We start from the raw sequence: 15804 nt of genomic DNA, 5'->3' as shown, positions 1-15804 counted from the left end.
TACAGCATTTTGACATTTTCAACTCTATCTCGCAAACAGGCAGAAGACTTTCTTAGAGTAATACAAAACGATGGTATTAGGTGGAAGGTGGCAATAATACAGCACATCTGACATAATACACTGCAAAAACCCGAAATCTTAACAAGAATATCTGTCTTATTTCTAGTTAAAATGTCTCATTTTTAGTTAAAAAAAAATCTCATTACACTTAAAACAAGACTAATCACTGGAAAAAAACAACAATTTTCACCTGTTTCAAGTAGATTTTCACTTAAAATAAGTAGAAAAATCTGCCAGTGGAACAAGATTGTTTTGCTTATAAGATAAATCTTGTCGCACTGGCAGATTTTTCTAATTATTTCAAGTGAAAATTTACTTGAAACAGGTGAAAATTGTCAAATAACAAGTTATTTTTCTGGTGATGACTCTTGTTTTAAGTGTAATGAGATTGTACTGTTTATTATTATTTTCGATTTCGGTTTCGGCCACAAATTTTCATTTTGGTGCATCACTACTAAATACTACTGCATTGTTCCAAAATTATGAATTCTGTCTCAAATTATTCTAGGGGGGGACAGCTTTACTAATGGGGGGGACTTGTCCCCCCTGTCCCCCCCGGGATTTTCGCCCCTGAAGATACACATGCTTATGTACTCCCCCTGTACACTCCGGGTCTACATAGTCATCTGTTGAGCTGATTCAGGAAAAAAGAAAAGTGAAAGGAAGCTGCAGTCACGTCTGATGGTTTTTATTCATCAATAAACGTCATTGAGCCCAGGTATGATTCAGCTGTGTTTGCCTGGATTTGCCTAATTCTCCTTCTACGGTGCATAATATCATTATCCCATTCCTACAACACTCATCAAATCCAACCTGTCTGTTATAAGCCCTCTTATCACACAAATGATTAAACTCCGGCCATGTCCCGCCATCACTCAAGACTGCCATTATCAAGCCTCTTCTGAAAAAACCCAGCCTCGACCCAGAATGTCTCTCCAACTACTAATAACTATCTTCCATTTCTGTCCAAGGTGCTTGAAAAAGCTGTTGCCACACAGCTACAGGAACATCTTCAACACCATTCACTATTTGACATTTTTCAATCTGGTTTCCGCACTGCCCATAGTACAGAGACAGCATTATTGAGGGTAACCAATGACCTTCTCATCTCCGCCGACTCTGGATCCCCCTCCCTGCTCATCCTCCTCGACCTTTCAGCGGCTGTTGATACTGTTGACCACCACATCCTCCTAAACCGTCTGCACACCGACGTTGGTCTCACTCACTCCACACTGGACTGGTTCACCTCTTACCTTACTGACAGGACAGAGTACGTCAGCTTGGGATCTTCCCAAACAGCCCCTGTTACGTGTGGTGTCCCCCAAGGATCTGTCCCAGGACCTCTCCTTTTATTCTGTACATGCTGCCCCTGGGTCGTGTCATCAGCCGACACGGCATCTCTTTTCACTGCTATGCCGATGACACTCAGCTGTAGGACTCCGGACTGACCCCAACCTACGTTCCACCACAGTCCCCTCATCATCACCCACTCAAGCCCTTTCCAACTGCCTGGAGGAGATAAGGGCGTCGATGAGTCACAACTTCCTTCAATTGAACAGTTCCAAAACCGAAGCCATACAAATTGGCACCCCTCACCAAGTCCTGTCATCCCCCATAACCACCATCTCCTTCTCCGGTCAAGACATCCCCCTTTCTACCTCTTTTACCAACCTCGGTGTGAAGCTGGACCCACAACTCACCTTTGTAAACCACATCAAACATCTGTACAAAACTTGCTTTTTCCATATAAAGAACATCCAAACTCCGCCCCTTCCTCACTTTTTCCGATGCAGAAAAACTTGTCCACGCTCTAATCTCCTCCAGGCTTGACTACTGCAACAGCCTGCTCATCGGTATCCCCAACAAACACCTCCGGAAACTTCAATTCATTCAGAACTGTGCTGCCCGAACTCTGATGAAAACTCGCAAATACAGTACAACCATATCACCCCTATTCTTCACTTTTTACTTTTACTTTATTTATTTGTATAGCGCCAAATCATACAATATAAAATGCAACCCATGGTGCTTTACATGCAGAATAAAATAACAATAAAAAACACAATTTAAAACATTCCATACGACCCCACCCCCCACGCGTACACACACACTCACTCACACTCATATACCTGTGCACACACTCACACGCCCACACCCACACACACACACACACACAATAAGTGGACTGGTGACATCTTCAGAACCTACACTGGCTTCCCATAACCTCAAGAATCCAATACAAGATTGTCCTCATCACCCACCTCTGCATCTACAGCAATGCCCCTCAATACCTCAAGGATCTCCTGACCCCTCACTCATCCACCCGTAACCTCCGGTCACAAAAGACCAACCTCCTCTGTCAGCCCCCCCCACGACTGCGCTCCATGGGAGACCGAGCCTTCTGCTCCGCTGCCCCCACATCTGGAACTCCCTCCCTGAACAGCTATGTCGACCCCAGTCTGTGGACACTTTTAAAAAGAGGCTGAAAACTTTTCTGTTCAGGAAGTCTTTCCCTGGTCTTTTATAGATGTTTTTAGTCTCTCTGCTTTTATGCTTTTACTTCTGGTTTTTTATGTGTCTTGATTTTATTCCTTTTTTTTATTTTGTATCTGTAGCATTTTGAGATTATTTTATGAAAAGTGCATTACAAATAAAAAATTATTATTATTATTATTATTATTATTATTATTATTATTATTATTATTATTATTATTATTATTATTATTATTATTAAAAGGTTCAAGGGATCTGGAGAATTTTCAGTGCATGCAGGGAAAGGCTGCAAGTCTAAACTGAATCCACGATCTCTGATCCCTCAGATAAGCTTTGCATCAGGACCTCATCATTCATGAATAGCTGATAGAACCAGAATGCCAAGGGATTACCTTGGGAAACCGTTGTTAGGCACTACAATATGGAGCTAAATTCCCCAGTGTTCTTTGCAACAACAAAAGCAGAGGAAACCTTATGTTTACCATTGGGCTCGGAGGAATCTGGGATGGATCATTGGAAGCAAGTTTTGGAGTAAGATAAGTCAGTCCTCTAGAAATTAAATGAAGAGAGAAAAAATAACATACTGTACATATATAACATTTAAGAATCACTGCATTCTTTATTACTTGCATTTTCGATGTGGTGCTATTTTTTCAGTGTAGGAGGTGTAAATATAAAAAAAAGGAAGAAAAAAAATCACCTACATTCAAACCTGTAAGTGCCAAGTACAACTAATCTATGAAACGAAAATGATCTACAGACACAAAATTGGTCTTGTTATACATACATATATATAAAGACACTGAAAATACTAACACATAATGACGTGATATACATTATCATTTTTATACATTATCATACAGTGAAACATATGAACATGAATAGATCCATAACAAATAAAATGAAATAGTAAATAATCACAATAGAAAAACAACCACACAAAGGAGAGTGAGCCATACTTGTGGAAGAGACTTGATGAATCACATCGTTATGTGCCTCGTTTGTGGTTGTTTTGTGTGTCCGTCACTCTGGATGAGTCAAGGGTTTGTTTCATAACCCATACAAGATAAGAGAGCCATTTCATAAAACATTCAACAGCTCTGGCTCCTCATTAGATCAACTATGTCTCTTGTTCAGTTCACATGTCAACAGTGATATGAATTCCACTCATAAACACAACCAGAGGGCTTGATGACAGATTAAGAAGCCAGTGGGTTCACTATAAAATCATATCTTTAACAGGCTCGATGAGTGAGGGAATCATAAGTGCCAGTCAGGCCTGTGTCATTGAAAGCTGACTTGCAGCTGTGCAGGCTGTAGGACTCGGTTATACGTATGGCATCCGTCCTCTACAGGTAGAAACCCCGTCCTCTTCCAGATTACTCACTTGTCTTTGCCGCTGGAAAGCTTTAACCATGACAGCTAAGGAGGAGAGCGCTAGTTGTAACATGTGTAACATGATAAACAAACAACCGCCTGAGCGCCTCAGCTTCTTCAATGGACAACGCTCATCATCAGTCATCGGATGACTGGTTTGCTGATGGAAACACCAAAACATATTACTTAAAACATCTGCTTCAGATATTGTGCCATCAATTCTTAACCCTGTATAGTGCAGCCAATAAAATACTTGAAATTATAAAATGTATACTTTAGAGGGTTATTGGAGAATATTGATATATAATATATAATATAATAATATATACTATTCTTTAATATAATATATAATATTATTTACTTTTTTCACTTTGCAACCTTGTTTTATTTTATTTTCATAATATGTAGGTATACTGATGTTATCAAATATGGTTACATGCCCTGTTAAGGGCTATAAATCACAAATCTGTATCCCTATATAATGTGTAAACACCCATGTACGTGGCGTGCAGGGAAAGATCACTGGGGAACAGCCTTTAGGAGAACTCCTCTGCCAAAATGTTAGCAAAATACATTTCGTTTAATGTCTAGATTTCAAGATAAAACTTAGTAAATATTCTAAATAAAAGATAAAAAAGTGTCTGCCAGTCATGCAGTGAGTCAGCACTGGTTGCCAGTGCGAGCAATGGACCCCGTCCAGAACTCTAATGTACGACTCTGTCAGGGCACATCTTTGGCTTTCAGATGGCCTTTTAGTTATAGTTGATGTAGAAATGAAACACAAAGGTGTGCGTGCTTAAGATACTTTATGTTTGTATGTGAAAAAGTGTGTTAACTGTATTGTTATTTATTGTGAATCTATATAAACAAGTGTGTAGATGACTTTACTTACTGAATACCAAAAATACCTCGGACAAAAGTGCATTGTCATAGGTACAAATTGCATATAATACTTGGATCAATAAAGCTGCTGTTTTATAGAAGTAGCAAGATTAAGTATGTAACTCATATTGAACCTAAATTTAACTGCATTACTTACATAAATTATTTAATTGTTGACAGTGCAGTTCTGGCACACTAACTGCTGTGTATCATTTACAATAAATGCTGCAAAATGATTTGTTTTAATTGCACATAGATATTTTTTCATTCATTTACAACAGTGTATTGGTTATGTATCACCTGGTGAGAAAAAAAGGACAGTAATATGGCACCAAACCATTATTTCTCAACATTCTGGGTGTGTAAAACATACTTGAATTAAACTTTATTGATCGAAATTAAACAATATTGATTCAAACCAATTACTTTTTTTCAGACCCCCCATCCCCTATCTCTAAAACAAATACCTGCACAAATTAATCTACAGTGAGAATAAAGGCTTGCAAACCTTAACATGCTGTACATGACTTATTCACAGGAAACTCCATCAATGGAACTCTCAGTTAAAACAGGAACAATTATAACATTCCCAATCTCCTGTTAAGAAAAATATAAAAGTAGACCGAAGGAGATGTTAAAGCACCAGTGCAGAAAACTCAAAAAAGATAAGACTTGAAAATAAACATTCTGAAAAAAAGGGATAAAGTAAAATATGACCAGTGTTTAGAACAGGAGTCAATATTTGTGGCAGGAATGTAAGACACTGGTGAAAGAAAAACATGATTTGCACACCAAAGAGCAGAATGTAAACCATTGTTAACACCCAGAAATGTTACAGTGGACTAAACAGTAATTAACTGTAGATGACTGGATGAAAGTGAAATTCAGTGATACATCAAACATCGGCTTCCCTGATATAAACTGCCTTTATCATTTTCTGACTCCGGTTCTGAAACATCAACAGAACTGTTTCATTTCCTTATTTTGTAGTTAGTGTTTCTGTTTTTTTTTCCTAAGGGGTTTTTAGTGAGCATAGATGGTGCCACAAAGTCTTTTACAAGACCTCTTAACCTTGTGGTGTTGATGTTTGGCTCCGTGGTCACAGGGGTAAAAGGTGCTGGGTTTTTGATTTCCTTGTTGGCTCCCGTCTCGTGGGTTTTCTGTGAACTTCAACTAGTACAGTATGGCAGCAGTCTGGATAGCCACCTAGTGGTTTAAACATACTGTATATACAGAGATGTTAAGAAGTCTTTCCACAACCATGTATGTATGTGTATATATATATATATATATATATATATATATATATATATATATATATATATATATATATATATATATATATATATATATATATATATATACACATGTATAGAGATAGATAGATAGATAGATAGATAGATAGATAGATAGATAGATAGATAGATGTGTGTGTGTGATGTGTGTGTGTGTGTGTGTGTGTGTGTGTGTGTGTGTGTGTGTGTGTGTGTGTGTGTGTGTGTGTGTGTGTGTGTGTGTGTTACTGCTGAACTCCAAGTCTCAAATAATTCCATCAGTCATTAAAAAAATAAAAACATAAATCAGAGGAAATGCTAAATGTTTTGATTATTCTTTTCTGATAATTACTAAATTTGAGCATTCTCTCAGTTTTACAAGAAAATATTGGGTGGTTTAGCAGTCTTGCGGAATTTCAATATTTGAAAGTAAAATATCAAGATGTAAAGTAAATAGGTGCAGGTACAGCTTTCCTCTGAATGAGAGCAGTCGGGCCAATTTCAATAATTGTACTGTCCACCCACGTTATTTACGGACGGTTTACAAATTTACACTCGTCTTTGCGCTTTCAATACAGTAGGTGAATGATTTAGGGTTTTCTATCTACAGTTAAAGTTAGGTAAAACGAGAGCTAAAGTACAAATTATATGATATTTCTTGTTGTTTTCAAGTATTTACTTACGCAATGAATTGTGGGTAGCGAAACCAACCAATCATAACACGATGCGTGAAGTCGCGTGCTGTGACACCACGATTATTTAACCTATAAAAACGTGATTTTTTCTTTTCTTTTCAATGCAGTCTCTGTTAGAGACTGAAAGGTCTGTTTTCCCAGTTACTGTTCAGTTCTTCTTTTTCCTTTTTAATCTCTGACGAAATTTAATTACATCATAACTGTTGGAATTTTGTCCCTGCCATAAAGTTCTCTGCTGCTCAGATTGAACGTTTTTGTTACGAACGGCTTTTCGATCAAATCAGTGTCAATCAAAACAATATTGCTCCATGTATACAAACCGGCCATATCAATAAACATTAATTTATTTGTATCGATCTGTTGTGTTTGGATAGGACTGCTCTGACAGTATAGAGTGCTGCCACAAGAGGGTGCTCGATTTCCATGTTGGAAAACCTTGAAATCCAGTCTGATGAGAATAGGGAAGTTCAACAAGCAGCGCTTAAAAAAATAATCCTTATACATATTTTACATATGCTGTAAGAAAAAAACATTTTATTGGGGAGAAATTAGACATCCTACTAATGCTATTATGGCTGTTTATTAAATTTTTCATAATATAAAAAACAATAAAACAGAAACCGAGTAAAACCTTAAGACAATAAAAAATATATAATTTTCTACAAGGAAAAATGATAATTTAAACTGGAGAGAAATTAAAAAGAAAATTATATTAGTAGCATTGATAAACATAGGATAGCGCACTGAAAAAAAATATGTTCTTTATTCAGTCTCCTTCATATACTGTAATTAAATCAAACTTCATAAATCTATTGGTCTTATTAGTTAGGATAAGAGATTGTGTTTTTCAGCTTTAATTATGTAGTAAACCAGGATATATTATGGTCATAACTACCATATTATTGAAAAAAAGGGTGTGTTCTTTCTTGTTTTATTATTAGTCTCCCTTTGCCCTTGCACAACACAACCTTTAAAGCAGCAACAAAGTCCTCTAATGCAACTGTAACTCTTTTAGATATATCAAGTGAAGGGAAAAACACTGACTTCAGACATAAAAGGAAAGATAAATCATTTATTAAAAATTAGGATGCATGCACTGAAAACATAAATACATTAGGATCGGCATAAAAAAAAAGAAAAGAAAGAAAAGAAACAAGGATTAAAGAAACTCTGTAAATGCTCCATCAGACGTTATGTCATGTCAAAATAGACAACACATACTTTTGATCTCACTGCGATTTCAGCGAAGACAAAGCAAAAAACCACATATACATATCAATTGGACAAATAATTTGGTCAACAAAACAACAACATAGAGGCGAGAAAATATATCCACTTAGCAAACTTAACTATTCTAACTGATTAAGGATTTTCATACATAATATAAAAGCAGCTTAAGTAATCATGGTGGAAAAGTAATTTAAACCAAAGTATTTAAGTAGTGGTAATAAATGCCATGCATTGAAGGCTAATGGAGAAAAAAGCAGCACAATAATCAGTCGGTTTCGACGACTGACAAATAAATGTACCATAGATCTGTCTTCTGGATATCTCAAAAAAGTATACAGATAACTGTAAGTCTCAAAAATATACATAGGATGCATTTGAAAAATACTATCACATAAAATATAATTAAAAAAAAGGCACAAATATAGCACTTGAGCTGATAATGGATCTTAACTCTCAGAGATACTTCATAACTTTGAAACAAAATGTCCAATAATTACAATTTTGTGGCTCACATTCTTATCAATTCACATGAGAAAATAACAAAATGTTTCATTTTTAAGAGCTGTTTATAAAAGTGTCACCACAAATTTTCACACTAAATTTAAACACAACACATTAGGTAGAAGACAGAAATAACAATCAGGAACAAAGAAAATTCACACTCCATCATTTTTGGAAGTCTAATTCCACTCGTTTGAGAATATTTTTTGAGGGTATGTTTTTGAATATTATGAAACAATAGCACCTTGGAGCTGCAATCAAAGCCCACAGTAAATAGATGTGTACATGGACGCACCCAAAACAGGCACTTATTTTAGACAATATTATTTGATGCGTGCATGTCCAAGCACACAGTTTAGACCTGAGAATGCCACAGTATATATATAAACAGTGATGACAAATCTAAACTAAGTGAAAAAATACCCTTAATAACCCTAAATAAACAGGTATTTTGCTAAAAATGTATGAAAAACCATCAAGAAGGACTGACTGAAGACTAATCAATTTACATAGTATATATATATATATAAGTGTGTGTGTGTGTGTGTGTGTGTGTGTGTGTGTGTGTGTGTGTGTGTGTAAATATTTTCCTTGCATGGATCTTAAAATTTAGGTAATATTGTAAAGTACACTTCAGCTTATCCAAAGGGAGGGTGGCACCTCAGTACATCTCAGATTTCCCAAACTAATTACTCCTGTGGAATTGAGATTGAAATCGCATAAAAATGTGTGTTTATTCTGTACATGTCCACACTTTTACAAAGATCAACATAAACATAGCTCTGCGTGTTTCACGTAACATTTTTACAGTATTCTGGAGTGTTCGTCTCAGAAAGACAGAAAATCTCCAACGCAGCAATAGCAATATCTACTCATATATAAATAAACAGTCCGAGATTAAAGAAAAAAGGGATGGGGAATTGATCAGCTCAAGTCCCAAAAAGGTGTTAGGTTGAGGGTCCATATAGTGCTTTTTTCTCTCCCCTTTGTTTATTATTATTATTATTATTCCCAATGAGGAGCGTGTGAATGTGGCTGTCTACTCAAAATAATGACATCACGCCACCTCTTCAATGAATATGATAAAAATGTTCCTCTTAGAGTAATCAATAAAATAGCAGTTATGCATAGTCAACAGTCAGTTTATAGGAAATGTAACAGGTTTCTGATGACCTGCTGATGAAAAGCACTCCACAGCACTCCTCTGGCATGGGAAGAAAAAAAAAACGCACTAAATAGACACTCGTTAACATTTTATACCATCACCCCTTGGCTACACCATGAACTGGGTGTATCCCTCAGCGCCTGTCACAATCACATCCATCCAGATCCTCATGGCCTCAGGGGAGGGAGCGACCATGTAGTACACTCTGTCATGCGTCTTCACACTGAAGGTTAGGGAGGGGTTCGGACTCTAAAGGACAAAAAGGTAAAAGAAGAGGTAGGTGGAGAGATAAGTGGTGATGTAGAGTAATAAAAGTAAGGAAAGACGCAAGAAAAGACAAGCGAGTAAGTTGGGCATAATCAAGTGCAGAGAAAAGATTAATCCACTAGTGAGGATGTTGATTGACTATGGCACAGGTTATAAGCATGTAAACACTTACCTTATGTGCACTCTTCAAATGATCATAATATACTTCTTCAATAGCTTGGAAGTAAATCACTCCTTTCAACTTGGCTTCATGTTTGTCTGTAAAAGATGTAATGCAAATAGATTGAGTGAATGAGTTTTGTAAACACACCTGAATCATGTTTAAACATTGTAAATGCATGTAAAATAAAGGAAGTACAAAAGTACACGTGTTCTAGTTTTCTTTGTGTACGATTTAATCTCGTGTGCGGAGATGTATATTTGTGTCCTTCCTACCTGCGTAATAGGAGAGTGTGCGTCGATTGCGGTCAAAGACAAACCAGCGTTTCTTCCAGGTTTTGATCTTGCCTCCCATCTTGACCAGGTAGCCTCGGCAGGTCTTTTCAGAGATGGACAGGTGGAAGCACGTGTCTGTGCTGTGGCCCGCCGACTCAATGTGAGACCGCAGGTCAAAATCGTCCTTTCTCACTGGCAGGTATCGAGTTAGTGGCCGCGACTGGAAGGAGAGGAGAGGAGTGGAGCGTTTAAATCAAACAAGTGTGTTTAAACTCTTGACTGCATAGAATTTCTTAGTGTTTATTAGTATTTAAGTGCATGTGTCTTTATTCTGCTGCCACAAGTTGATGGTCCAGAGAAAAGAACTGAGTATGATAATGACGCTTTCAATCCAACCTGTTGGAAGAGTTGTGATTGAAACCTCACAGAAAGAGGAAACTCTGTCTTAAACTCACAAAGAAAGTACGATAAAGTGAACAGATATATAACCTGCATGCATTAACAACTGTGCTCTGACAACATATCAAAATACAGTACTGCCAACATAAGCATTTAAACCGCAGGGACAAAGGATGTTGGGAGAGTCCTTTTTCTGACTTGTTCAGTTTTAACCAGGAGATAAATAACATATCTGGGATATATTTTAGCCACCAAATGACTCTTGTACTTCTGAACATTCAAAACCTCTTGGTTAGGACTCCAAGTGCTGAATATTTCGGATTGGCAAAGCTTGTTCGCATCGTGTGTCACATTTTGATCAAAAGTACTCAAGCAAGACTCTTTTTGAGAAGCTACAAAGTTTTTCTTCAAATAGAGGTTTTCTGCATTTTAAGATAAGTTTAAAGTATGGGTGATAATAGTCAAACAAAATGTTTCCTTGCAGCAGCGCCAGAGCTGCAGGACTAATGGCGGTGCACATTCAGACTTGATTTCATTTACATCAGTGCTAAAACATCTCTTAGAAAGATAATTTGTAAATAAAATCCAGCAGGTCCTGAAACTCCCACCAAATCCCAATCGGGTAAAATAACGTTATTAAACAAACACAAACCACAACTCTCCCCTCACCTGTGCTCTTTGTTTTTCTCGCAGTTTCACCTCCCGGTCGATGAGTTTCTGCCGTCTGCTTGTTTCCTCCTGTAACCTTTTCTCCAGGTCTTCCCTTCTTCTCCTCTCATCTTCCAAGGCCTGTTTCCGGATTTCCATTTCTTGCTCCTGAAGAACAACGCGACTTGTCATGACGTTTTCACATGCATTCAGTACAGAAAGACTGAGGAAATAAGCAGCGCCGAAGATAATATTTTTCTGTTAATTGATGCAGTTCACGAGATTGAAAACCTTGTGCTCCAGGAGGAGGTGTTTCTCGGCCTGCGCTTCTTTCAGAAGGCGCTCCATCTCCTCCAGCTTGACCATGTTTGATGTACTGGCACTGCAGCGGAAAACATAAAACATGCATCAGAAAAAAACATGCAAAACAATCCTGTCTGCACACCAGCCATTTGTAAGACAGTCCCGAGTAAATCAACACCACTTCAGTGGGCATTAGGCTGAAACTGAACAACTGCAGAGTTAATCAAAGAAACTCGCTACATCAGCAGCGAGCACGGCGGGTTAAACCAGTTACGACCCCATCTGTTTTTTCTTCCTTTGCTGTACTGAGTCAACGAGAGTCCTCTTTCAGCACTGGTTTAATTATAATCCTGAACATAATCACATGCAACACACAAAGTGTTGTGGCTTGAGAAAAGAATTTTGATGAAGAAGAGCAAAGAATGTCAACCAGTATTTTGATCCAAAAGCTAAACTTTCCTGAGACTTCTCCTTTGAATAGGTGGAAAAAGGCAGCGGACTGTCCAGCGCTTCAGTTTGCAGCTCTTAGTTCCGTATTGACTGTGTTTCTGTTTGTCTCACCTGTAAAGTTACTTTATTACGTGACTGATTAGGCTCGGCAGACTTAATGAAGGATGTGGTGACTTGTACCAACATTTGTGGAGTCGTCATAAAAAGTGAACCTCATGATAGTTGCCCCAGTTGCTTTTAGGTCATTTCCGTGAAACAACCCCACCCAGAGAAAAGTCGTACTGATGGGGATCCAGCTTTGAGGTTATGTCCTGTCAACAACTAGAGCCGGTTTAAGGTTTAAAACCTATTTTAATGTTTTGTTCCAGTATGTGAAATAGAGCTCAGGCGGGTTTAGGAGGGTCATTTCATCACTTATTGTGGGTTCTTGACTTTTGATATATTTGGTTTTATTTCTGAGATTTTCCACTGAGTCAAAGCAATGTCTTACTAAGGGCAAGATTGAGTGTGTGTCTGTGTGTATGTGTGTTTATTGCTAAAGAGAGACAGGATGTCCAAAGACATTTTGAAACTGGACTATCTTTAGCTCTCTGTCTGTCTGTAGGTCTTTCTTCTTCTGTGTTGCATCAGCATCAGGCTTCAGTTTTAGACCACAAGTCCTGGTCTAGCCTGGAGTCTCTCAGACTGCAGATGGTCTGCAGATGAAATACATTCTTGACGGACATCAAAGTGAGGGTTTTTGTGAATACGTTTGTCTGTGTGAGGCTTTGTGATGTGAAAACACACTCTCCAATTTTCCCTAATTTCTCACTCTGTTCTGCTCTTCTTGCCTCTGACACACACACACACACACACACACACACACACACACACACACACACACACACACACACACACACACACACACACACACACACACACACACACACACACACACACACACACACACACACACACACACACACACACACACACACACACACACACACACACACACACACACACACACACACACACACACACACACACACACACACACACACACACACACACACACACACACACACACACACACACACACACACCCTTCTAATCCGGTGCCAGAACGAACTGGATACCCGATGTTGATGTCATAACATTGCTAAGAGGAATGGTACACATTAGGCTCAAGTACACAAGCGAGGGAAAAGTGGGAAAAGTGGGAACAGAAAAGAGGGTTGAAAGATGTGAAATGTAAAGAAAAAAGGTTACAGGAATATTGATTGACAGGTCATTTGATTTCCAGTCTGATATCTTGATACTTATTATTCCGTCTTAGACAGTTAAATGCCACACTTTTGCACGTTTATAAAAAGTGCTTTATTTTTAAAGAGTAAATGGCACAAAGATTTAACATAAATGGGCAGACATTTATATTTCGTACAAGCATCTTAATTTATAGCCCCATGCTCACAGTAACATTCACTTTCTTTTATCTTTAGTTTCGTTCATGCATTTTCTTACCTTAATCGATGAGATCGAATTGCGCTCATAGTCTTTTATATCTAATTCCTCAAAATCGATGATCTACGAACAGCTTCATTTGTTCTGCACTGGTGCAATATTTCCAAAAACAAAACGCATCAAAAACAATACGAAAAAAGCTCCATCACTAAACCACTTTTTTGTCCAACACAGGTCCACATTCCTCATCATATTTTCAAGTCCAAACTGGTGCAACACAATTCAATAGGTGAGGAGGTAAAAACTACAACACAGAGAACTCCCTCTGCAAGCGGTTTCAAATCTGCTGCAACAAGACCGTACCATTCACAGAAACAAGACGAGGGGAGAAAAATAAGGATAGATGCAACTGCTGCAGGGAAGAGAAGCGAGAAAGCACACATGGTTTGGGTCCAGATGGTGGGGGCTGAACCCCTAAATGGACCTCCACACTCATGCTGATTCATTTAGTTCATCTGAACCTGTGGGGGTTGACTGTTAACGCTCACACACACAAGCACACACGTACACACAACTTTTATGTCTTCTGCAACCTGATCCCCGGAGCACTAATCAAGACTCCCCCGAGCTCATGTAACACACAGTTCTGCATATTCCCTTCAACAAGGGGGGGAACATGAAAGCCGGGAAACCTCCCCACACACTCTTTACATTAACTCCCTTCCTACTTTTTCTCGGTTGACGTCTCCCACCCCAAAGCCAAGGTTTCATGCTACGAGCACAGAGTTGAACCGACATCTCTCAGGTTAAGTTTTCCACTTTCTGTCTATTGCTTTCAAATTGTCAACCTCCCTGTCACTCTGTCTTTGTGTGTTGCCTCAAAGTATTGTCAAGGAAACAACCGCACGGGTAGTCATAGGGCTGGGCGATATATCGAGATTTTAATATATATCGATATATTTTCAAACGCGATATGGTACGAGACAATATCGTTTAGATCGAGAATTTATTTATTTTTTTTTATGATTTTGATATAGCTTATTTTGTTACAAATTGACTTGAATGTTTTATTTGAGATTTGCACAAATGTTTTGTTATTTGCACAACTGTCAACCTCAGTGGAAAAGTCTGCCTGTTACTGTCTACATTGTATTAATTGCACAGTGTATTTTAATTTAATTGTTATGCAGGAAAGGGATATTTGTTTTATTTTATTCAAGAAGCATTTTTATTCTATATATGCAGGCAGTTTATTTTTATTTCATTTGTTTTATACATTTTGATATTGTGCAGACCTCTGTTAATAAATGTACCTGTGTGACATTTTGCACGAGGCTTTGTATTAAAACTGACTGTTTTTTTAAGGGTTTGCCTCAGAAAAAAATGAAGCTAACAGAGATGCTATGCTATAATGCTTTGGGGGAAACCCCAATTATGGCACAGAAAAAATATCGATATATATCGAGTATCGCCATTCAGCTAGAAAATATCGAGATATGACTTTTGGTCCATATCGCCCAGCCCTAGGTAGTCAGGTAACATGGATATGCACAAGCCGATGGCAGGCTTCCTCGTACACACGCCGATGACGCACGCCGGCAACTCTTACCTGGAGACATTGTCAGGTGAGCAAGCAGAGATGCTGGTGTCAATGGAGTCGCTGCTATCCACACTCATGGTGTCAAAAGCCTGGTTGTCACGGTACCCAAAGGTGTCAAGGTAGACGTTGGTCTGGGAAGCTGCTCGGGAGCCTGGCTGACCTAAAAACAAAAAAGAGTTTTAGTACCTGGAACATGAGCGGTTCTTCTAATGGGACGTCCATCTGTGGGTGGTACCTGTCTCCGAGAGCCCTTCAGGGACAGTTTGCCCAGGAGGCCTCATATTTTGATCGCAATGCCCCGCCACTGTGACACGTGTCCTCACACCGCACAGAGAAAAATCTAAGACACCTCAATGCTACAGTTACTTAAGACTGAAAATAAAGAAAAGCAGAACCAAAAAACCCTCACAAACGTGTACCATATAAGTGCTAAGAGTAGGTGGAAGCTGTCCAGATAAGTCTGGCGAGAAAGAGATGTTCTCAGACAGGGCGATGATGACAAAAATGACTGTGTAAATGCTCTGAATAGAGACTAACTCGGCCACCGGCTACAGGAAAAGGCACACACACACACATAATCTG

General features: G+C 38.4%; 1 protein-coding gene across 6 annotated transcripts in view; it reads right to left on the bottom strand.

Moving 5' to 3' along the window:
• Nucleotides 1-7839: 7839 nt before the first annotated feature.
• phldb2b (pleckstrin homology-like domain, family B, member 2b) overlaps nucleotides 7840-15804 on the bottom strand; it is a 45249-nt gene continuing 37284 nt past the window's right edge. For all 6 annotated transcript variants that reach the window (XM_061713955.1, XM_061713958.1, XM_061713959.1 and 3 more), the window contains 6 exons: nucleotides 15232-15382; nucleotides 11718-11808; nucleotides 11448-11594; nucleotides 10380-10599; nucleotides 10117-10202; nucleotides 7840-9926 (listed from right to left, as the gene is read on the bottom strand). In XM_061713955.1, the coding sequence (XP_061569939.1) occupies nucleotides 9786-9926; nucleotides 10117-10202; nucleotides 10380-10599; nucleotides 11448-11594; nucleotides 11718-11808; nucleotides 15232-15382 (836 nt within the window). In that variant the 3' untranslated portion in view covers nucleotides 7840-9785. The remainder of the gene's footprint in view (nucleotides 9927-10116; nucleotides 10203-10379; nucleotides 10600-11447; nucleotides 11595-11717; nucleotides 11809-15231; nucleotides 15383-15804) is intronic.

The sequence above is a fragment of the Cololabis saira genome, chromosome 22, assembly GCF_033807715.1.
Source record: "Cololabis saira isolate AMF1-May2022 chromosome 22, fColSai1.1, whole genome shotgun sequence".
Taxonomy (NCBI): Eukaryota; Metazoa; Chordata; class Actinopteri; order Beloniformes; family Belonidae; genus Cololabis; species Cololabis saira.
Note: the sequence above shows the minus strand (reverse complement) of the source record. Positions and strands in the feature narration are given on the sequence as shown.